Genomic DNA, 23,154 nt, shown 5'->3' with positions numbered 1-23,154 from the left:
CAATCGCTAAAATTTATACAAACATTGGATATCGCTTAAAAATTCGTGATATTTTGCAAATCAAATCACTTTTTGTGTAAATAAAATTCATTGAGGTGGAGTTTGGTTATTATTTTCAAAGAAAATATCCAGCCACTGTTGCTTGAGGTGCTCCTGTCTCTTTTTATTTCGCGAATGATAATATTTGACGAAGATGCACCAACTTAAAGGCATCGACTTAGTTTTGTGCTTCATACCACTCCATGAAAAGTCGCAAACTGCCGATGGCTTCGTTATTGGGGACTGGAGGTGGTGTCGGTATCTAATTTTCCTTACTTTCCACGGTGTCCATACTTTTTCGTTGTTCTTCCATGATTACGTTGACTAACCAATCATCGTTGAATATCTCTGTTCCAATGGCATTGTCACAGTTTACCCAAGCATTGATCGAAGCCTCTACAAAGTCTTCTAATCCCAGCTGTCTGCAGTTCTTGGTGATGTCAGTGGTTAGCCTTTGATCTGGATGGGTGTCCTCTTCACTGTCACGGCTTCCAACACACACACCATTGTACCAACACTCTGCAATTCTCGATGGCTTGATGCAGTCCCAAGATTCAGCAATCATGAACAAAGTGTCCTATGATGCCTTCATAATTTCCTGCACTTCTTTGGCTGCATTGTCTTCACAGAGGTTGGCACGCAACATGTTACGGCGATAATATTTTTTCATTATTGCGATGATTCCCTGATCGAATGACTATAATCTTGAAGTGGTGTCTGGTGGTAAAAACAAACACTTGATAGCTCCGTCTGGTGATTCTAATTGATAGTCTTTCTTGGTGTGTACCCCCACATTGTCAACAGCAGAAGGTCACTTTGTTCCAGTCCAGCGCTTGCCAAATGTAATCTGATGGCAAGTACAAATTCTTCCTGAAACCAGGATAAAAAAAGTGGTTATGTCATCCACTTCATGGGAGACAGGTTCTTGTCACAGTGCTTGAAGCAACATGGGTTAGCATAACGCCCGATGCAGACAAGCGGTAATTTATGAGTGCCGGTGGCATTGACACAAGGGAAAATCGTAATGCTATCCTTCTGGACTTTATATCCTGACACGTGCTTTTTCGTGGTGGATGCAAGTGTTTTGTCCGGCAGTGCACACCAAAACAATTCACTTTCATCAGCATTGTACAATTGCTCAGGTTCATACTTTCCTTCATTAATGACGGAGTGTAGTTTCTATCTGTAGCCTTTAACAGTGCTATCATCCACAGACTTCTGCTCTCCAAGAATGCTGAGTTGCCCAATGCTGTGAGGAGGTATGAAGCTCTGTAACCAGCCTAATGATATGCTGTGATCGGCCTCACCAGGGTGCAGTCATTCATGAAAACTGGCAGCATTTTTTAGTATCATCGGGCCAGATATGAGAATCCCTTTTCACACTGTTGTGAAAACCACAAAAATATAGCTTGGTCGAGTTGTTCATCTTTTGCTGGATTTTCTTTTTAATGCACTTTAAGTGTCACTTTGCTTGATGAATTTCTCAATCGCCAGTCTTGCTTTCCTGATGTCAGACACTGTAGCTTTTCCAATGTTGTATGTACTCTTGTGCAATCTTTGATGTCTTTTCACTATGACCCAGACATTGTAAAATCTCACTTTTCTGTTCAATTGTCATTGCTGTCAGCTTTCTTGTCATAGACATGGTAAGTACATACAACAAACTCGATCAGTTATAACAGGTACATACTCGGAACAAAGTCATAGAGGGAATGAGGACACCACTGATTTTATCATGCATTTAAATTTTTCAGCATGTCAGTCATTTTTATGTGTTAAAATTATTTCAACACTGCTACAATTGACTGACTGAGATTGTTGCACCAATGTCATTAACACCTCTTTGAAGCAATGTTTGCATATCTTCTTCAGTGCAGGTAATCCTCTTTTACCCTGTAAACAAAAGACGTGATCATCGCACCATTGTCGGTAACACCTCTTTGCTGTAAAGATTTTAAGGGACCTTCAGATCTTGTTTGGATAAACCAATTTTTGGATAAGTGATGTTCAGATAATCAAAGGTTCTTCTGTACTGCCTGCCAATTTGAAAAGGACCAATTAATCCCTACTCTTTGTTTCCTCTGTGCCAATCAGTTTTCTATCCATCTCAATACACTTCCCCAATCCCATGCTCTTTAATCTATAATCTCTTATGTGGGTCTTTGTCAAACACTTTCTGGAAGTCCAAATATTCCGCAATTCTACTAGTTACATCTTCAGTGAATAACCAGACTACCAAAACCAAATCAAACCATAGAAAAGCTGAGCTGCAAGAACTGGCCACTCCCCTTTCATTGTACAAGTGTTTTCTTTTTAACTTGAAAGCCTTCTTCCTGAAGCAGTATCTTTTAGCTATAAGTAAATTGGCCCTAAAACCCATCCCACTCAGTCTTTTCATAACCTATATCTTTACAACCACTTGAGGATTATACCAAGAACAACATAACCTTGTTTAAAGAACAGTATCATCATATTGGTGCCTTGGGGAGAATTAGGTTCCTCAGTACAGAAAAAGCTGCACATCCATAGGCTATCAGAAGAATTACTCGTTACTTTTTATCTGCCCCAGTGTTATACGTCCAGAAAAAAAATTGGTTCTGCTTTAATGCATGTTTTTTTCAACACGAATTGGCTTTGACATGATTGAAGAATTTAGAACATTATTCATAGAACACAAACGTTCCTCACTTATATTGGCTATAATGTGATTCTGGCCCCATCAGCTTAAATGATGTGGCTATTGCGTGATTTTCTTATAACGCGAGAACACATGAGAACAGACCTATCGCATTATTTCAGAACTGACTGTAACACATTCTTTCCACATACTTGGCCCAGTATTCGATAGCGGGGGGAGTCGAACAAGTCAAGCATTCCAAATAATGCATGATCCAAGAAATGCTTACCTCAACTCAAAGACAACTGTGCAAGCAAATTTCTTCAGGAACATGCTTTACTCTCATTGCCACTGAAGTAACTCTACAGCAGCCCTTATCCTATCACCAAGTCACCCTTTATGTACGCATGGAAAGTCTTTGACCTAGCACAGCCTCATCAAGAGTCAGCACCCAAACTGTCAGAATCTTTGAAACTCCTCTTTTTTTCTGTCAGACAAAGGTCCCTGATTGTACCAGATTAATGGCTCCAATCAAGGAATTTATATTCTACGAAGTCCAGCTGGTTGGCCTCGTTACAATCACTACACTTTTAGTTTGTGTAATGAACTCATGTTCTGTTGTTAAAGAACATCTGCAGCCTCATGGGAGTATGTTTCAGTGACTGATGTTATGAAGTTAAAGGCATGTAATCCCATTAAGAGAGAGAGAGAGAATGCCGTTATGAACTGAGAGCTTGCAAGCACCTGTTTATATAACTAGATGGCAGTTCCAAAGTGTATTGGAAAATTGAAAATATGTAACATTTGGCTATGAAATGGATACCTGAGTTTTGAATGCTGTTTTGGCAACAATTCAAATTTAGCCAGTTTAAATTCTGCCGCCAAGATACTAAAACCCAAACAACTTTGAACTTGTTGTTTTGCCAACATCAAACCAATGAGACAATCTGGTGTTGGGGATATAAGAATGTGAACATTTTGAAAACTGGTCAGAGGGCAACTGTTGTAGAGAGAGAAACTCCTGGAGAGCTAATTACCTATCTAAGATCATGCTCACAAAGAAGTTAGAAAACACTCTCTATCAAAGGTATCTTTTCACGTGGAACATACTCGCAGAAAGATGATGACCCGCAAAGATCAGTAGCCAGAGGATTGAAGATTCAGAAGAAGACAGAGACTGTGTGGTTTTGATATTAAGTTGATGTAATTTTAAGAAGTGTCTTATTGGGACAGCATATGGTTACAGAGTTGGAGGCAGATAACAAGCAGTTAAGAGCAGGGGAGGCTTAGATTTGTGAATAGTTTTGATTTTATGTTCACTTTTAGAGTTAGGAAATAAATTGATGTTATTGTCTTTATGTTGTGGAATTTAGGAGATCTGTGTCACTCATACTTTAGCAGATTACGAGGCAAGGCAAGCTTTTCTGGGTGTTTTGTTTAACTAACAGAAAATGTTTACCTCAGCATCGTAACACTGACCACCTTAATAATCAACTGCAAAAATTAAGTGTATGATCTATCAATATATGTTTCATTCTCTGATCTTATTTTGTCTAGAATTATCATCAGCAGGGATCATCGTTCTATTAAATATTTAAAGGTTTATAATTTGGAAGAAGTATAATAACTAACCATTACTTATTTTGAGAAACTTAAATGCCACTCTGTAATAAACCTGAATAAGCTCCAAATGTAAATCCATGATAAAACTTTGGAGAGGTATTGCTTTATAAGAATCTTCGTGTGAAATATCTTTTTTTTTCTGTTCATCTGATTGGGTGTTTGACTGGAAAATGTTCACCTCCACCTGCAACAAAAACAAGATAAATAGAGCACCCAATACAAATTAAATAAAGTATTACTTTGGGTTGATTTTTAAAAAATCTTTTTGGGGAAATAACAATTTCCAGATGCAAAGGATCAGAGACTCATTTCATCAAGTCTCTGAACACCTTTATGCTGAAATTGAGAGGCAGAGCAGGGTAACTAACATAAAGACCGGTTTGAAAGTGTACTACTTTGACAAAGTATTTAACTTTGAAAATTTGATAAAAATTCAACAGCATCAATGACAACAGCAGACCAAATTCAAAACTCAATTTGACTTTCCTATGACTCACTAAACTTGGATGCTAGCTTTTTGTGAATTAAGCATGAGGATCCACAAATCCCAGAGGTCAAGTTGGAAGGAAAACTGGCTGGCCAGTGGCAGCATAAGGACAATGAGATTTTAACTCACAGGTCTCATCTAAGAGGGCCCTGTATACGTTTACGGACTTAATCCACCAAGAAGTGGAATTTCATTGAAAAGACATTTTCCACGAGGATTCATTGTGATGATTCCTGACTGAGAAACTTAGATGGGCTAGTACTCAGGGAGAAGACGTGACCTAAAGTTTTCTTGTGGACTGTAATAAGTACCTTTACTCTTCCGGGCCCATGAGCAAACTAAAAGAAAATGACTATCTCATCCTTCTTGCCTGTTTTGATCCTGAATCTGTTTGTTATCAGGTTGGCCTGACAAGGAGTTTACAACAGCTTTGCTGCAAATATTTTTGGTTAAAATTGCAGTCGAACCCCCTGTTGTTATCAGACCTCCATGAATATCTTTCAAGAAGGACCTCAATGACTTCCAGTAGTTGTGCAGTTGTTTAAGTTGTAACCCATGGGAAGGTAGAAGGAACAACATGGAAAAATTGGTGAGGCCATTTTAGCTGCCCGTTTCCATCAGGCACGGAGAATTAAAATCAACTCTTTAAATTTATCCTCAATTCATGTGCATTAATGGTATCATGATTATTCTGAGAAGGTTAATCGAAGATGGTATTTGAAATAATTGAATGAAGGCTGATATCCCCTCACCAAGTTACCCTTTACTGTTTTATGAAATATATTTTTATTGAAAAATAGATTTAAAAAAAAATACTACAACAAATACAAAAAATACAATTCAAAACTATACAAAGAAAGAACACCAAAAACATTTAAAACCCAAATCGCCTTCATGTACAAACGGATAAATATGTATATAAAATATATATATAATAAAAACCCCGACTACTTAAATTAAATAAATAATAACTAACAACAAACTAATAAACAATAATAATAATAATAATAATAATAAAAATACACCTCAGCCAAACAAAAAACTCTCAAATATCGAGAGCATTAAATTTTCACCTACTCATACACTCACCGTTCTCCCTCTCTGGATATTGGACTCGTAAAGCACAATCGATACGGCTATATAAACGCGCTTATTAGTGTGGCAGACAAATCTGTGTCCAGGTATTCCAAAAGGGACTACCATATCTTATAGAAATTCTCACAGTTTTGTGGTGTACCATACTTATAAAAAAATCCAAGGGGATATGCTCGATAACAAACTTACGCCAACCTGACAGGCCCAGTGGATTTCCAGATACTCAACCTAACAAGATATTCTTTCTTGCACAGAAAGTGAGGATGTTGAAAAGTTTTTTCTGATGTGCATCTACAGGGAACACACTGGGCAGGCCAAGAGGAGGAGAGATAGGGTCCTTCTCCACTCTTTCACCCAAAATCCACTCCATTGCACCTGCCACAGTGCTCCAGTATGTTTGAAGCCTATCACAGGACCAGAGACAGAGACAATGGGTAAGAGTGTCTGTACAAACTTTACATTTGAAGATACCCCTGGTTTAAATTTTGAAAAACGATCTAGAGCCAAGTGAACCCTGTGGAGAATCTTCAACTGTAAAACATGGGGCCTATTGCAAATTGATATCTTTCTTGCATTTTCCCAAATATCTTCCCATGCCTCTGAAGAGACCCCAATGTCTAGTTCTCTCTCCGACACCCTGCAGACTCAAACGAACTCATCTATGGGGCGACCCCAATTGATGATATAAAGTACTGACAGAAAGTGTACTCTTAGCACTGAGCACACTCCTCTCTATGTCAGATTTGTAAGGATCAGTCAAAAATGTAGTCTTTTTTTTAATAAAATCCCTAACTTGAAAAAAAACAAAGGAGGTCCCAGTTAGATAGCTCGTATCCCATGCTAACTAATCAAAAGACATAAATGTGTCTTCCTCAAATAAATCAACCATGCAAGACACACCCTAGCTGCCCAATGTTTTAATCCCCGGTTGAAAACCCAGCATACCCACCATAGGTTTCAAAAAAGATGTTTTGCCAATTGTGCCGAATAACCCTCCATGCTTTAACAATATTGATAACTATTGAGTTATGGCAATATTCCTTAACTGTCCTTATTTTGTCCAAAAACAGCAAGCTAGTTAGGGGCCATCTTGACTGAGAGGTTTAGCTATCTAACCATATTGAAAGAGGGTATCCACAAGCCCACTCACATCAGATAAAAGCGAGCTTAGTTGATAGTTTTTAAATGTCTGGGAGATCCACTCTCCCAAAGTCTGAGAGGTAATTGCAGTTTAGCTAATTTAATAAGGGGCTGCTTATGATGCCAAATAAAAGAGCTTATCGAAAGTCAGGGGGAGCATTTGTATAGGGTAAAACAATTGGCCATAGGTAGAATAGTCAGGGGTAAATGTAGGGGAATGAGTCTGGGTGGGTTGCTCTTCGGAGGGTCAGTGTGGACTTGTTGGGCCGAAGGTCCTGTTTCCATACTGTAGGAAATCTAATCCAATCTAAAAAAATAAATGGAGGAGAATATTCAACTCAATAAACGCTATGCGACCTAACCATGAGACCGGAAACACCTTCCATCTTTGAAGGTCTTGTTTGATTTTGTCGAATAATTGAACAAAATTAGCTTCAAACAACTGATAAGAACTGGAGTAATGAATATGCCCAAATACATAAAATCTTTCTGTGTCCACTTAAATGGGAATCAAAATTCTCCTCAAGACCTAGCACCTTCATAAGACCACCCATAGGCATAGCCGCTGATTTTGCAAAATTAATCTTGTAGCCCGAAAATGTGCCAAACAAGCTGATGCACTGTATCAAGCAAGGCACCGAAAGTGCTGGATTTGACAAAAAAATGAGGACATCATCAGCGCACAATGAAATCTTAGGTAATTTTGACCCCACTTCTGAAGCCAATATATTTGAATCCCTACGAATTGCATCCACCAACTGTTCAATAGGGGTGGCACAGTGGTTAGCACTGCTGCCTCACAGCGCCAGAGACCCAGGTTCAATACCCGCCTCAGGCGACTCTCTGTGTGGAATTTGCACATTCTCCCCGTGTCTGCGTGGGTTTTCTCCAGGTGCTCCGGTTTCCTCCCACAGTCCAAAGATGTGCAGGTCAGGTGAATTGGCCATGCTAAATTGCCCGTAGTGTTAGGTGAAGGGGTCAATGTAGGGGTATGGTGGGTTGCGGGTCGGTGTGGACTTGTTGGGCCGAAGGGCCTGTTTTCATACTGTAGGGAATCTAATTTGATAAAGGCTTTGCCCGAGCCAAACTGCTCCATAATAGAAAAAAGATACGGCCACTCAAATCGGTTAAATGCCTTCTCTGCATCTAGAGAAATCACCAATCCCCGCATTGACTGTTGTTGACAAGCTTGAATTATATTAAGCAGCCTCCTAACATTATTGGAGGATCTGTGGCACTTTACGAAGCCTGTCTAGTCCTCTTTAACAATAGAGTTGTAGAGAGGATTTTAAAGTCCACATTTAAGAGTGAAATGGGCCTGTAAGAAGCACAGTCCTCCAGAACCTTCCTTTTTTAGGAATAAGCAAAATATTGTCTTCTCTTAGAGATTGCGGGAGACTATCATGACTGTATGGTCATTGAACATGCTGATCATCAGGCCTTACAATATGTTTATAAATTCCTGATAGAATTCGCTCGGAAGTCCATCAGGACAGGTCGCCTTTCCACTCTGAAGCTGCTTCACAACCTCCTGCACCTCTTGCTCTGATAAGGGGGCATTGAGAAAAGACTCTTGTTGGGGGTCACACCCGGGAGCTCCAGATTCTTGAGAAAAGGACTCCATCTTGGCCCGCCACTCCTCACAACCCTCAGGTTGGTATAATTCAGAGTAAAATCTCTGAATGCCACATTAATCTATTCGGAATCACTTGTTAGGTCCCCAGATCCTTCCCTGATCAACATAATGGCTTAAGGGGCACTGCTTTGCCTGGCGAGATATGCTAGATATTTACCTGGCTTGTCATCATGCTCATATCACCTTTGTTTTGAGAAAGTTATCTCCTTCTTTGCTGTTTGTATGAGCACGGAATTCAATGCAGACCGCAGCACTGTAATCCTCTGTAGCTTGGCCAACAAGGGCCTGTCAAAGTAAGCCATCTCGGCTGCCTTCAACTGTACATTGCTGCTTGTCCTTCTGCCACTTCCTACTGGCAGAGAAGGAGATAACTAATCCCCTGGCATAAGCCTTGGCAGTTTTCCGAATGATGAACAGGCTACTAACCGAGCCTGAGTTAAAGTCCAGGAACACCCTAAATTCTTTAGAGAAGTACTCCACAAACTTATTATCCTTGAGGATAAAGGGATCCATTCGCCAGTGCCTCGGGCCCACTATGGTGTCCTTAATCTTAACCAACAGCATGACCAGAGATTATAATGTTACCAATCGTACAAAACACCACCAAGTCCAGGGTTGCCACAGGAGTCAGAAAAAAAATCAATCCTGGTGTGACATCTGTGTGGATTGGAAAACAACCATAAAATCCCTGCCTGTAGGATGGAGCCACCTTCAGACGTCCACCAATCCTAACTCCATACACAGATCCACTAATTGTTTAGTTTGTACAAAGGGTCTCGGGGGTGCCTTTTGGCAACCTGTCTACCATGGGATCCATAAGACAATTAAAATCTCCCCTGTAATGATATGCCGAGACTTGAGACTGGTCAATTTAGACAATGCATCTACCAGAAATTTGAGGGGATGGGCCAGAGGGCAATAGACATTTAAAGCACCATATTCTTCCCCGTTTATCAGGGCTTTGAGGATTACAAACCTCCTGTGGGTATCTTTAGCACACTCCAGTAGCTTACATGGGAGATTCCTCCTCACCAATATAGCCACTCGCCTACTTTTGGTATTAAAAGGTGAAAAGTAAACCCAATCAAATACATTCTGCTGTACTTTCAAATGGTCCCTATCACCCAAGTGTGTTTCCTATAATAAAGCAATATCCACTTTCTTCTTAATTGGTGAGTGACTCCCCTTGATATTCCAGGTACACCATTTAATCAAATTATTAGCCATAACCTTCTGCAGGAACACTTTAGAGTCCAGACTCGAATTACAAATTGCCGAGCCTTAGTGTCTCAAGATCCATCGAACATAAAAACTACATAAACTAAAACCACTACAGTTAACAAACCTACAAAGCTATCAAAGCTTATATACAACAAAAACCAAAAGGAAAAACCAACATATAAAGCACAAATGGCGCTGAATAGGGGAACTTATCCCCTGCCCAAAAGGGGCATCTACATATCCCAGAACCCAACTTCCCATCCCGCTGCCAATACTGCAGCCTAGGCATTTAAATACCTGAACTGGGCATAAACTGCTCTTAAGTAGGCATCTAGCCATCCCAACCATTTTCCCTCCTCCTAACACCACAAAAACAAGCAGCAAAGAAAGAAAATACGCCATGAAATAACAATGTAAACAAAGAAATTTTGCAAAACAAAAAAAAGGGTAAGTACCCCACCCATCCTTTGGTATAACTTCCTTAGAAATTGAAAGTACACATCCCAACCACCCCTGAACATAGTTTATACCAGATTATTACCAATAAAAAAGGAAAAGAAAGCCCCAACCAGATTTACTCTTTTTTTAAAAAAAGAAAAACAGAGACATACCAAACAACACTATTATTTTTCCATACTAAATTGTTCAGATTAAGTTAATTTGTCCACAAAGTCTCTTGCCTTCTCCAATGTGTCAAAGAGATGTACAGATCCATGTAAGGTGACCCGAAACATTGCCAGATACCTCAGAGTACTGGATCCTGAGCTCCGTCAGTCTTCTCTTGATGTAGTCATAGGATTTCCTTTTCCGGATCACCGTGGCTGAGAAGCCCTGGAAGATCTTAGAGCCCTCATTAACTCTGGACTTCAGACCCCTGGATTCTGGAAGCTTCTGCAATTCTCTCATTATCTCCATAGTGATGAAACCGCACCAAGAGAGGACGAGGACGTTGGTCCAGACCTGACCTCCGTGCCATGACCCAGTGAACCCTCTCAATTGTTAAGCCTCGCATTCCAGCCTCCAAGTTAAAGAATATCGGCAACCAGTCCCCAATAAATTCCACTGGCCGCTCTTACCTTCCTTACTCTCTGGCAGACCAATGATCTGAATATTGTTTCTCCTGCCCCTGTTCTCAACGTCATCAACCTGGTCAAGCAAATTATGGACCTGCGTCTCCAGGGCCTGGAGCCTATCCTTGGAGGAATCGGTATCAGCTTCCACCACTGCGACTCTGTGTTCTACCTCATCCATCCTTTTCTCCAGGTCTCCCAGCTGCTGTTCATGCTTCTGCAGCATGATAGAGATTGGGGCCAGCTTCTCCTCTATCAGCTTGACCAACATCTCGCGAGCTCCTTCACCAGGGCCTGGTAAGAAATAGAGACCGAGAATCTTGCAGCTTGAACCGCACGCCTGACCTATGACGTACCTCCTCTCTTCTTCGGCATCCCTGGAAGGCGAAAACTGAGGTAAGTTGCTTTCTAACGGTTTCCTGGGATTCCACAACCTTTCCAAGGTCCCAGGATATCGCAGTGGTCGGGGTAGGGCAGGCTAGGACTTCATCCCACTTGCGATGCGATACGGTGTTCCGCAACGGGATCTTTCTAGATCGTCGGCATCTTGGATCTCCAGTCACTCTTTATTTACATGTGCCTCATACTTAACACTGTCCAGCTGGCACAGAGCCAGCTCCTAGTGTGACCAGAAACCCTGACACTCCTTTTTATATCTGTCAGCCAGAACTCCCTGATTAGACCAGGTTAACAGCCCCAATCAGGGAATTCATATTCTGTCAGATCCACTGAGCTGACCTCATTCCAATCACTACAATATCCAGTAATCTTATTGAACAGACACCATTTTCTTAGCTGACATAGGAACATAGAAATATAGCCTTCAGTCTGTAAGCCTGCTCTCCAATATTATATGCTCACAGCCAATCAAACACCTCAATGCCTTTTACCTACAATATTCCCACAACCTTTCATGCCATTGACAAATAAAAATTAATTCAATCTCTACTTTAAGGATAATCAAAGACTGAGCTACCATAGCCCTCTGAGATAGAGAATTCCAAAGACTCACCACTCATTCTGAGAAGGATATTTTACAATAAGATTATTAGTAATGGCCTTTTTCATTATTTATGATCTAAAATAGCCCATCCTCTAGTCAACTCTTCAACATGCTGCTCTAGAAAACTATCCTTAAGACACTCCAGAAACTTGTCCTCCACAGCTTTAGTGCTCAATTGGTTTACCCAGTCTATACTAAGATTGATGTCATCCATGATGGCCCAACATCGGCACCTCTACATCATTATTTGGAAAGTCCAGTAAATCAGACAAACTATGGGGAGAAATAGGATACTATTTGAAATGGGCACAGGCATCGCAAAAAGCAAAGTAATGTATAGATGATCATTACAATGCAGTCTAATAAATTCATGCTCCCTATTCTTTTAGATGATTGTTGTATGCAACCAACGCTCCCCACTCTGTCCAATGACTGCACATCTCAGCCATTTTTGGGCAGCACGGTTGCACAGTGGTTAGCACTGTTGCCTCACAGTGCCAGAGAACCGGGTTTAATTCCCGCCTCAGGCGACTGACTGTGTGGAGTTTGCACGTTCTCCCAGTGTCTGCGTGGGTTTCCTCTGGGTGCTCCGGTTTCCTCCCACAGTCCAAAGATGTGCAGGTCAGGTGAATTGACCATGCTCAATTGCCCGTAGTGTTAGGTAAGGGGTAAATGTAGGGGTATGGGTGGGTTGCGCTTCGGCGGGGCGGTGTGGACTTGTTGGGCCGAAAGGCCTGTTTCCACACTGTAAGTAATCTAATCTAATCTAATCATGATTACTGTCTTGTGCATGTTACAAACTTCTCTTTCTTGTCTCCTGACTAATGCCATGCCCACACTACGACTACAATTTGGTGGCCTATAAATAACTCCATGTCTGCTGCTCCATGCAGTTTCTTAGCTCCACCCAAAGAGATTCCACACATTCCTCTTCCTATCTGAGATCCTCTCATTATTATACTGATCCCATCTTGTACATCAGCAAAAAGCCCTCATCATTCAGATTATCTGGTAGTTTTGTTTACCTTTATGCAGCTTTTATCAATCAAGACGGATTTTTCTGTTGAAACAGTTGCTGAGCGAGCCATGCAAATACTATCCAATGCTTTTTCAAGCATTTTACATGCAATCTCAAGTTGTTCAGCTGGGTGCTTCTGAAAAAGTAACAATATAGTATGTATCAATTAAAGTCTTATAGTTTCATATAAAGAAGAAACATTCATAAATTCTGATTTTTAGATGTTGTACTTCCAGAATTTATAAAACAAAGAAAATTTAGTTGAAATCAGCTGCAAGTTCTTCTGAACTTTTATGTTAAAAAATGAAACAAAAATGATCAGAAAACCTGTCTTATTTGAGAAAGTCAGCAGTCACACAATATCAGGCTATAGTCCAAAAGATTTATTTGAAATGGCAACTTTCGGAGCGCTGTTCCTTTGTCAGGTGAAGTGATGAAGGAACAGCACTCTGAAAGCTTGAGATTTCATGTGTCATGTGACTTCTGACTTTGACCACCCCGGCCCAACATCGGCACCTCTACATCATTATTTGGAAAGTCCAGTAAATCAGACAAACTATGGGGAGAAATAGGATACTATTTGAAATGGGCACAGGCATCGCAAAAAGCAAAGTAATATACAGATTACAATGCAATCTAGTAAATTCATGCTCCCTATTCTTTTAGATGATTGTTGTATGCAACCAACGCTCCCCACTCTGTCCAATGACTGCACATCTCAGCATGGGGATCAATATCATGGATGTTACTTATGCACAGCCCATATCTCTTGTCCAAATGGTTTGGGGAGACAGGAAATCATGGAAGTCCTTTGCATGCTGAATCTTTATTGTCATAAGAATGACTGAACATGCAAGATGGTACGCACCAAGGCTTTTTAATAATGAAATAGAAGCCGAGGAGGAAGAAGTGAAAGTGAGAAGAGACATCCAGTGTTTAGTAGACACTCTAGAGGTAGTGGGAAGAAACAGCAGAAGTCAATTCCAGGAGGATCACTTGTTGAAAAAGGATGCAGTGAAGGAAGATGTGTTGTGACCATATGAATTATCAAGGTGAATCTTATTGGGGGTGGCACTGTTGCCTCACGGCGCCAGGACCCCGGGTTCAATTCTAGCCTCGGGTGACTGTCTGTGTGGAGTTTGCACTTTCTCCCTGTGTCTGCGTGAGTCTCCTCCGGGTGCTCTGGTTTCTTCCCACAATCCAAAGATGCGCAGGTGAAGTGAATTAGCCATGCTAATGGTCCACAGTACTCAGGAATGTGTAGGTTGGGTGCATTAGTCAGGGGTAAAATGTAGGGGAATGGGTCTGGGTAAGTTACTCTTCAGAGAGTCAGTGCTGACTTGTTGGGCTAAAGGGCTGTTTCCACACTGTAGGGATTAAATTATTCTTATTCAAATGATCTTTCCTACCAACAGCAGCATCTATTCCTTGGAACATCAGTGCTAGATTTCATAACTTCCAATCTGCTTAGGATTTTTGAAGAACTTCTTTTTTACCCCTTTTTTACTCCTTCATTCACAGGACGTGGACATTGCTGGCGAGGCCAGTATTTATTGCCCATCCCTAGTTGCAGTGGATATGAAGTCACATGTAGGTCAGACCAAGTACGGGCAGCAGACTTCTTTCCCTAAAAGGCATTCATGAACCAGGTGAGTTTTGTTTTGTCACCATCAGACCAGTTCTTTATTCCAATTTTTATTGAATTCAATTTCTTCCACCTGCAATAGTGGGATATGAACTCATGTCCCCAGAGCATTGGCTGAAGTTCTGGATTGCTAGTCCAGTGACATTTTCATTACACACTACCTCCTCCGATAGCCAATACATCCACTACTTCTTATGCTACCTCTTGCAGAAGCCTATGATGTAAGCCATTAGATCTAGTGGGTTTGTTGGCTTTCAGTTACAAAAGTTTCATTTGTGCATTTCTCAACTAATATTAAAATTAGCTTTAATTACCCACTATTAATATTGGAATTTAAGTGTATCAATCATCTTTTGGACTGCCCCATGTTACTTACAAACTCCATGTGAAATTATATCATAATCTAAATATTCCATTCCATTGGACTTTTCACTGTGCAACTACTTTGCCTGACCTAATCACACAATGCAAGACTGAAAAAAGAACCTCTTTCCTGGCTGATTTCATGATATATTGGCCTGGAAAGTATTGTGAGTGCATTCCATAAACCTGTCCTCCACACTACTTTGCTAATTTGATGTGTCCAATCTTTATGAAGATTAAAGATTCCCCCAATTATTGCATTATCCCTTGCTACATGCTCACTTTATATCGCATTAATACTCCGTGTTTCAGTACAGCTGGAGATGGCCTGTTAATTAGTCCCACACATAACATTTAGCTTTATTCTCTACCATGCTGATTCTTACCACTGGTCGTCTGAGCCAACATCATTTCTCACTACTGTAGTCAAGACATCTTTTATTATTAAAGTCTGCTACGACCCCATTTTTACCATTCTGCCACTTTTTACAAAATGTTTGGAGAAGTTTTATTTCTTTGCCACAAATCTTTCTTTTGACATTATTCATTGATGCACTATTAAACTCTACCCAAATTGCTGAAATTGACAATTACTTGCTCTTTGCTATTGGTATTAATTGCTTCCATTTTCAGATTCCTAAGTTGTCGCTCTTTTGATCTTTTCCCAACAACCTTTTAGTTTAAAGCCTGATTCATAGCCCTAGTTATTCAATTAACAAGAACCCTAATGCGAGCCTGGTTGAACAGGAACACATTTTTAAAACACAACTCCCTCTTTCCCCAGTATTCATGTCTTTTAATCACATACTTAACCCTCTGACCTGGATGACTCTAGGTCAATGTGTGCACAGTTCAGAATTATTATTATGCTTTCACTTCTGCTTATTAATCAGTACCCAAGTTCCTTAAATGGGAGCACTCACCATGTATACATTAACCAGGACCAAAATGCTCTTCACAAACCCCCACATGCTGCACTTTCAGCACACTATGTCACTTCTATTTTCCGCCTAAATTGATTACTTAAGATTTGTATTCAATTACTCAAATTAATAACTAATTTAAAACCACTGTGTTGTGCATTCCACTGGCAGTGCTTAAGTGATTGATAAGGAGGCATCTACATGCCCATTTCTTCACAGATGCCACTCCTCCCTCATCATTCAATCTCTTCTGACTGAGAGGCCTATGGGTCTCTGCATGAACTTCTTCCTTTCTCCTCTTCCCTCAACTCAACCCAACTCTTCTTCCTTTTGCATTTCGCATACATAAGAAACGGAACCTGCCTGAACAATAAAGAAAGTGGAAGAAGACGGTGAAGATGAAGCAACATCTTCACTCGCAGCCATCAGATCATTAATTGATATTAAATATTTTAGAACGAGAAGGGTTGCAGCAGGCTATTGAGAGAGTAAAATTCTTCCCAGTCAGGATAATAACAGTGCACATGACCTACAACACAAATCAATGTCCATATATTCAAAGTACCACATGCCATGTGGAATATTGAATCTCAGCAAATTCTGTGTTGAAAACACCTGTTAATTTGTCTTGTTACAGCATGAAACACAATGAGGCTGTCTCTCTTTGTGCAAAGAGCCTCATTGTTCGATGACGTGTGACTGTATCCAGCAAAACGCAAGATGATTTCTCAGGTCGACAATTGCTGCCTGAAGTTTAGACGTACAGTCACCTTGAAAGCCAGAGCAGATATAATGTTACCATATATTATAGGTGATATAGATTAGATTAGATTTCCTACAGTATGGAAACAGACCCTTTGGCCCAACAAGTCCACACCGACCCTCCGAAGAGCAACATACCCAGACCCATTCCCCTACTCTATATTTATCCCTGACTAATGCACCAAACACTATGGGCAATTTAGCATGGCCAATTCACCTGGTTTGCACATCTTTGGATTGTGGGAGGAAACCGGAGTACTCCCAATGAATGGGAAATCCTTTAAGAAGCAAAAGCTCTGTTCCTGATTAAGAACAATTGAAAGGACAGAGGACGAACATTACACTGAAATGGAATCAGTCTGAATTGGTGAGAGGCATTTTATCATTCTTATTTCTTTCATGTTATTCTGTTGACAACTTTATAAAAAAACTCACCGCTAACACATTAATTGGAGTACAATGTTCTGTTTGCATTGATATTGCTGGAGTTTGTGAAGATGTTGCTGTGTCACTTTGAGTCTCACGTGCAGCAATATCACCTACAAATGCAAGTATTGAAATTGGTTATTACATTGTAAGTAATAGCTGAAGAGATATTTGCTGGAAGTAATATCTGATATTTTGCATATATAGGTTAATACCAAACTTAGAATGCAAAAAAAATCAAATTGAATGAAAAGTTCTGCACAATATGAGAACTTTTAAATTTGAACTTTAAAATGAATTAAAATTGGATATTACAACTTTAAACATTTGCTGTTTGAAAAATATGCAATTTCTAAAAAGCATAGGAGCAAACTCAAGACAAGGATTAATTTGGGGGGAACCATGTCCGAAGCCTATTCACTTACATTTTAGAAAGAAAAATCCAGGAAATGTATATACAGGGAGGAATCTAGTACTCTTCAGCATGGCAAGTCTGATGACAGTGGGGGTCATTTAATCAGGCGGAAGGTTGGGAGGAGGGGACCTGCCACCCTCCAAACTTCACCTTAAGGCCATGGAAGGAAGTAGAACACCTTTTAGCCCAGCATCAACTAAAGCTCTTAGATGGATGATGAGCCACTTAAAGACCCCATCCTGCCCATGGCATCTGGCATTGGAAGAGGGAAGGGCAGTGAATCCCATCCCACTGCCATTACTGTTGACCTCCTGATCCTTACCTCTCTCATTCCATACATCCATTCCCTTTCCAATCATTCCTCCTCAAGGTGGGTGTCATACCAGCAGCAGCCACCATGTCCCCAGTTGTGCTCCTGGGCACAGGTTCCTCGGAATGATGGTCATCAATAACCTGTCCTGGTCCACCCATGTCGATGCGATGGTCAAGAAAGCACATCTCTAGTTCTTCAGAAAGTTAAGGAACTTTGGCATGTCCACACGGACTCTTATCAATTTTTTATGTATACCACAGAAAGCATCTTATCTGGATACATCAGAGCATTGTATGGCAACTACTCTTCCTAAGTCCACAAGAATCCACAGAGAGTTGTGAACACAGTCCAGTCCATCATGCAAACCAGGCTTCCATCTGTTGACTCCATCTATACTTCCCATTGCCTCGGGAAAGCAACCAACATTATTAAAGAACCCTCCCACCCCAGTTATACTTTCTTCCAACCTCTTCTGTCAGGCAGAAGATAAAGAAGTTTGAATACACATATGAACAGATTCAAGATTCGCTGTTATCACACTTTTGAACGGGTTAGTTTAGGATTATGTTCAGTATGGACTGGTTGGACCGAAGGGTCTGTTTCTGTGCTGCATGACTATGACTCTCAAATGTTAATTCTGATCTCTCCCTCAGCAGCTGTAACACTGTATTTTGCACTCGGATCTGCTACCCTGACGGACTTTGAATGCACAATCTGCTTGTTCAGCACACAAAACAATACTTTTCACTGTATCTCGGTTCATGTGACAAGAATAAAATTAGTCAAAGAGATGATAAAAGCTGGTAGCTGCCAATGGTTAGGGTTTCAGTGCCTTTGATCTCTGATTGCAGGGCAATGCCCTGCTGTTGGCTTGTGAAGTGCCTGAGTAGCATGAGATGCAGTGGGCCCTCTTGAAAAAAGAGGTGACACCAGGGTCTCACCACTGGCTAAAGAGCCTGCCTTACTGGCTGAAGTCATTACGAAGGTATCACCTTCTCAACCTCATCCCTTGCCTGAGGCATGATGACCCTCTGGTTAAACTACCACCAGTCATCTCTTTTAAATGAGAGAGCACCTCGACAGGCCACAGTGGGAGTTGTATGCGCACTTCTGGTCCCTGTACTATAGGAAGGATAGGATTACACTGGAGAGGATACAGAGGAGATTCACCAGGATGTTGCCTGGGATGGAGCTGTTTTGCTATGAGGACAGGGTTTTCATTGCAACTGAGAAGCTTGAGAGGTTCCTAATGGTACCTAAATGGATTAAGAGGGTGCATGGACAGGGTGAATAGAAAGCAAGTGTTCCTTAAGTCAAAGGGTCAATCACAAGACATAAAATTTTAAGGTGAAAGGTAGGAGATCAAGGGGGGATTTGAAGAAATGATTTTTCACTCAGAGGATGGTGAAATGCACTACCTGGGAGGGTAGCTGAGCCAGGTAACCTCACAACCTTTAAGGTGAAATTTGAAAGGGTTCAGAAAGGATTTAGGGGCAGCACAGTGGCTCAGTGGTTAGCACTGCTTCCTCAAAGTGCCAGGTGCCTGGGTTCGATTCCTGCCTCAGGCAACTGTCTCCCCGTGTCTGCGTGGGTTTCCTCCGGGTGCCCCGGTTTCCTCCCACAGTCCAAAGATGTGCTGGTCAGGTGAATTAACCATGCTAAATTACCCATAGTGTTAAGTGTCTTAGTCAGGGGTAAACGTATGGGACTGAGTCTGGGTGGGTTGCTCTTCGGAGGGTCGGTGTGGACTTGTTGGGCTGAAGGACCTGTTTCCATAATGTAGGGAATCTAATCTAATCTAACCAGGGTTGGGGGATTTGAGCTATAGGGAGAGGTTGAATAAGCTTGGGTTGTTTTCCCTGGTGCGTCAGAGGCTGAGGGGTGACCTTATAGAGGTTTATAAAATTATGAGGGGCATGCATAGGATAAACAGACAAAGTATTTTCCCTGGGGTGGGGGAGTCCAGAACTAGAGGGCATAGGTTCAGGGTGAGAGGGGAAAGATAGAAAAGAGACCCAAGGGGCAACTTTTGCATGCAGAGGGTGGTACATGTATGGAATGAGCTGCCAGAGGAAGTGATACAATTGCAACATTTAAAAGGCATCTGGACGGGTATATGAATAGAAAGGGTTTGGAGGGATATGGGCCGGGTTCTGGCAGGTGGGTCGAGTTTGGGTTGGGATATTTGGTCGGCATGAACGGGTTGGACCGAAGGGTGTTTCCATGCTGTACATCTCTATGACTCTATATGCTTGGATGAGCATTTGAAATGTCCTAATATTCAAGGTTAGTGACCTGGTGCTAGAAGGTGGGATGAGTGTAGCTTTGGCAGTAGAGATTTGATGTGTCAAAGAGCCTTTTCTGTAGTGTTATGATTCCATGATTCTATGAGCCTGTCACCTCCACAAGATGCCACCTATGATATCTATTGATGTATTATGCATAACTCTAATCACTACTTTTTAAAAACTTATTACCAATCCTATGTTTGAATACTCAATATAATGAGTCACCAGAACCATTGAAATGATGGTCAGGTGGAAGAAGCAAATCTTCACTGGCATTGATACAGTGTCTTTGAAGTAGAAGCATGCCAAAAGACAATTTAAAGATGCACAACAAAAACAGATATTGAGCCAAAGAAGACATTAAGAGGAAAGAGAAAAACTTGTTCAAAGAGTTTTTCATCCTTGGTGTCATGGTTGAAAGGCATAAAAAAAGTGTATCAACTTATTGAAACTTGCAGAGTTGTCAATAAACTGTTCAATACAAAAAAGTGGAGTTTAAAAAGTGTGAGGTATTTCAGAGTGCCTGGTTCTATAAAACCATCATAGCATTTGTGCCACATGACTGAGTTCCCAAGATATTCTTTTCACAATAACTTGCCTATTGCTGGACAGCTCCACCTACATGCAGAATGGAAATATTATTTATATTAAGTATAAAGTACTTCACTCAGATATTTATTTAAATAAGGTATTAACCACAAAAGTGAAATGTTTATTCACATAAGTCACTTAAGTGAAATGCTTATTTTCATAGGGATTTGTGAAGCAATTTAAGTTCATCAGATGTTTGCTTTGTTTCAATGAGAGTGTGTTTTTTCAATAGTGACATTAACAATAGACTGATAACAATATTGTTATGTCATGTGATTCCTCAGTAACGTCCATTCTGGATATTACATGAGTTGGCATGGAAAGCAAAGTGCTAGAGGTAGTGGGTAAGGGCTATAAGCTGACATGGAGTTGAACAGAGCTGTAAAAGGGCATTGTGATTATAGGGGGAGATGATGAGGCACTGGAGCCATTATCAATGGCAATACAGTGGCACAGGGTTTATAGGCCATTGATTGGGTGCAGGTGCATAAGGAACCATGGGAGTGAATGCAGCAGCATTGGTTTGCAAAACATAATGAAGCATCATAGGGCTGGGTGCAGGGTAATTGGTTGACATCAGTTGACATAGATCCGGCATAGAGAATGAGAGGAGTATGAACTTTGAACGAAGTAATCCAGGCAGGCTTTCCACCCAGCCCACATTGGGAACTAGCAGCCTGTGTGTCTCAGTGTGGATTAATGCTGTTTGGTTATGTATCTTTGTATAGCTGTCAGAAAAGTGAATGGAAATTATATTTCTGTCCTGCTGACCACAAAATCCAGCCCATTATACCAAAAAAAAACCATAAACTATGTACTTTCAATTAAAAAGTGCAGAAGAGTTCTCCCAAGTATCCTGGTCAATATTTCTTCCATTGCTAGCAGCATTAAAGTAAATTATCTGGTTCATAGAATCCCTACAGTGTGGAAACAGGCCTTTTGGCCCAACAAGTCCACACCGACCCTCCGAAGAGTAACCCACCCAGACCCATTCCCCGACTACACTACATTTATTCCTGACTAATACACCTAACCTATACATCCCTCAACACTATTGGCAACTTAGCATGGCCAATTCACCTAACCTACAAAACTTTGGATTGTGGGAGGAAATCCACGCAGACACGGGGAGAATGTGCAAACTCCACACAGACAGTTGTCCAAGGTGGGGAGTGAACCTGGATCCCTGGCACTGTGAGACAACACTGCTAACCACTGAGCCACCGTGCCGCCCCACGGTTATTATTTTGTTCTCTGTGGGACATAGCTATATACAAAGCGACTATGGCTGCTTCTATAATATAAATTATGCTTCAAAATGATTGGCTATAAAATGTTTTGTGACCTCCTGATTGTGAAAGGCTCGACATAAATGTAAGTATTTATTCTTCCTCTTTTGTTTTTACAGTTATAATATGTATGGCCATAAAATTTGCGACGATATATAAACACACATTGTCAACAATAAAATAGCTAATTTTTCATCATCTATTTGAGACCAATGATTAGAGATGATGAACAAAAATAGAAATTTCTGGAGAAGCTCAGCAGGTCTGGCAGCAATTGTGGAGAGAAATCGGAACTAATGCTTCAGGTCACGTGACTCTTCCTCAGAATACTCAGGATCCTCCCTTGAGCCACTTGATCCAAAACGTTAACTCTGATTTCTCTCCACAGATGCTGCCAGACCTGCTGAGCTTTTCCAGCAATTTCTATTATTGTTTATGAATCATAGCGTCCTCAGTTCTTTCAATTAAAGATCGTACCTGGCTTTCTCTTGGATTTCACACTGGAGTCAGCCAGGATTTCAAGCAACCCTGCTGAGTACAGTGTAATATCGACCATCAGCACAGGGTCAATGTCTCCTAAGTTGCACCAAATAGTCACTTCCTGAAGTATGGACAGGATATGCAACCACTGAAAGAAACCAAGTAAACACATTGACGTTAACCATGTGAACAAGTGCAGAAAACCAAAGAAAGGAAATTATTCCTATCCAAAAGGTTGAAAAATATTGTTACAGATATCCTCAGTAAAATAATGAATAGAAAGAGCTGGAGAGAACATGCACATTCACAAACTGAAAAGCAGAATATTGAAGATGCTAGAAGTCTGAAATAAAAACAGAAAATGCTGAAAATATCCAGCAGGCCAGACCGCATCTGCAGAAACAGTAACAGACAAAGATTGATGACCTTCCATCTCCTGGGGAGACCAAATGCAAACTGGGTGAAACATCTCCATTCAGCCCACAAGCATGACCCTGACCTTCCTGTGTCCTGTCATTTTAATTCTCCACCTCACTTTCACTCAGAATGCTATACTGTTGTAGTGAAGTTCAACACCAACTTGAGAAACAGCATCTCATCTTTAATTAGGTGCATTATTGTCTATCATATTGCCAAGCATGGATTCAACAATTTCAGACTGTAAATTCTGAACCCTATTTTGTTTTTTGATCTTTGCATGTTTATCTGAC

The 23,154-nt window shown here is 40.8% G+C and overlaps 1 protein-coding gene across 1 annotated transcript in view; it reads right to left on the bottom strand.

Moving 5' to 3' along the window:
- cfap54 (cilia and flagella associated 54) overlaps positions 1–23,154 on the bottom strand; it is a 527,984-nt gene that overhangs the window by 402,775 nt on the left and 102,055 nt on the right. The window contains exons 15-18 of the mRNA XM_087999737.1: positions 22,442–22,592; positions 17,078–17,181; positions 12,957–13,085; positions 4,289–4,463 (exon numbers count right to left, since the gene is read on the bottom strand). Of these exons, the coding sequence (XP_087855863.1) occupies positions 4,289–4,463; positions 12,957–13,085; positions 17,078–17,181; positions 22,442–22,592 (559 nt within the window). The remainder of the gene's footprint in view (positions 1–4,288; positions 4,464–12,956; positions 13,086–17,077; positions 17,182–22,441; positions 22,593–23,154) is intronic.

The sequence above is a fragment of the Chiloscyllium plagiosum genome, unplaced genomic scaffold (genome assembly GCF_037043375.1).
Source record: "Chiloscyllium plagiosum isolate Xiang-an unplaced genomic scaffold, Cpla_swu_hap1 HiC_scaffold_23, whole genome shotgun sequence".
Classification (NCBI taxonomy): domain Eukaryota; kingdom Metazoa; phylum Chordata; class Chondrichthyes; order Orectolobiformes; family Hemiscylliidae; genus Chiloscyllium; species Chiloscyllium plagiosum.
This window is presented reverse-complemented; position numbering and strand designations above follow the sequence as displayed.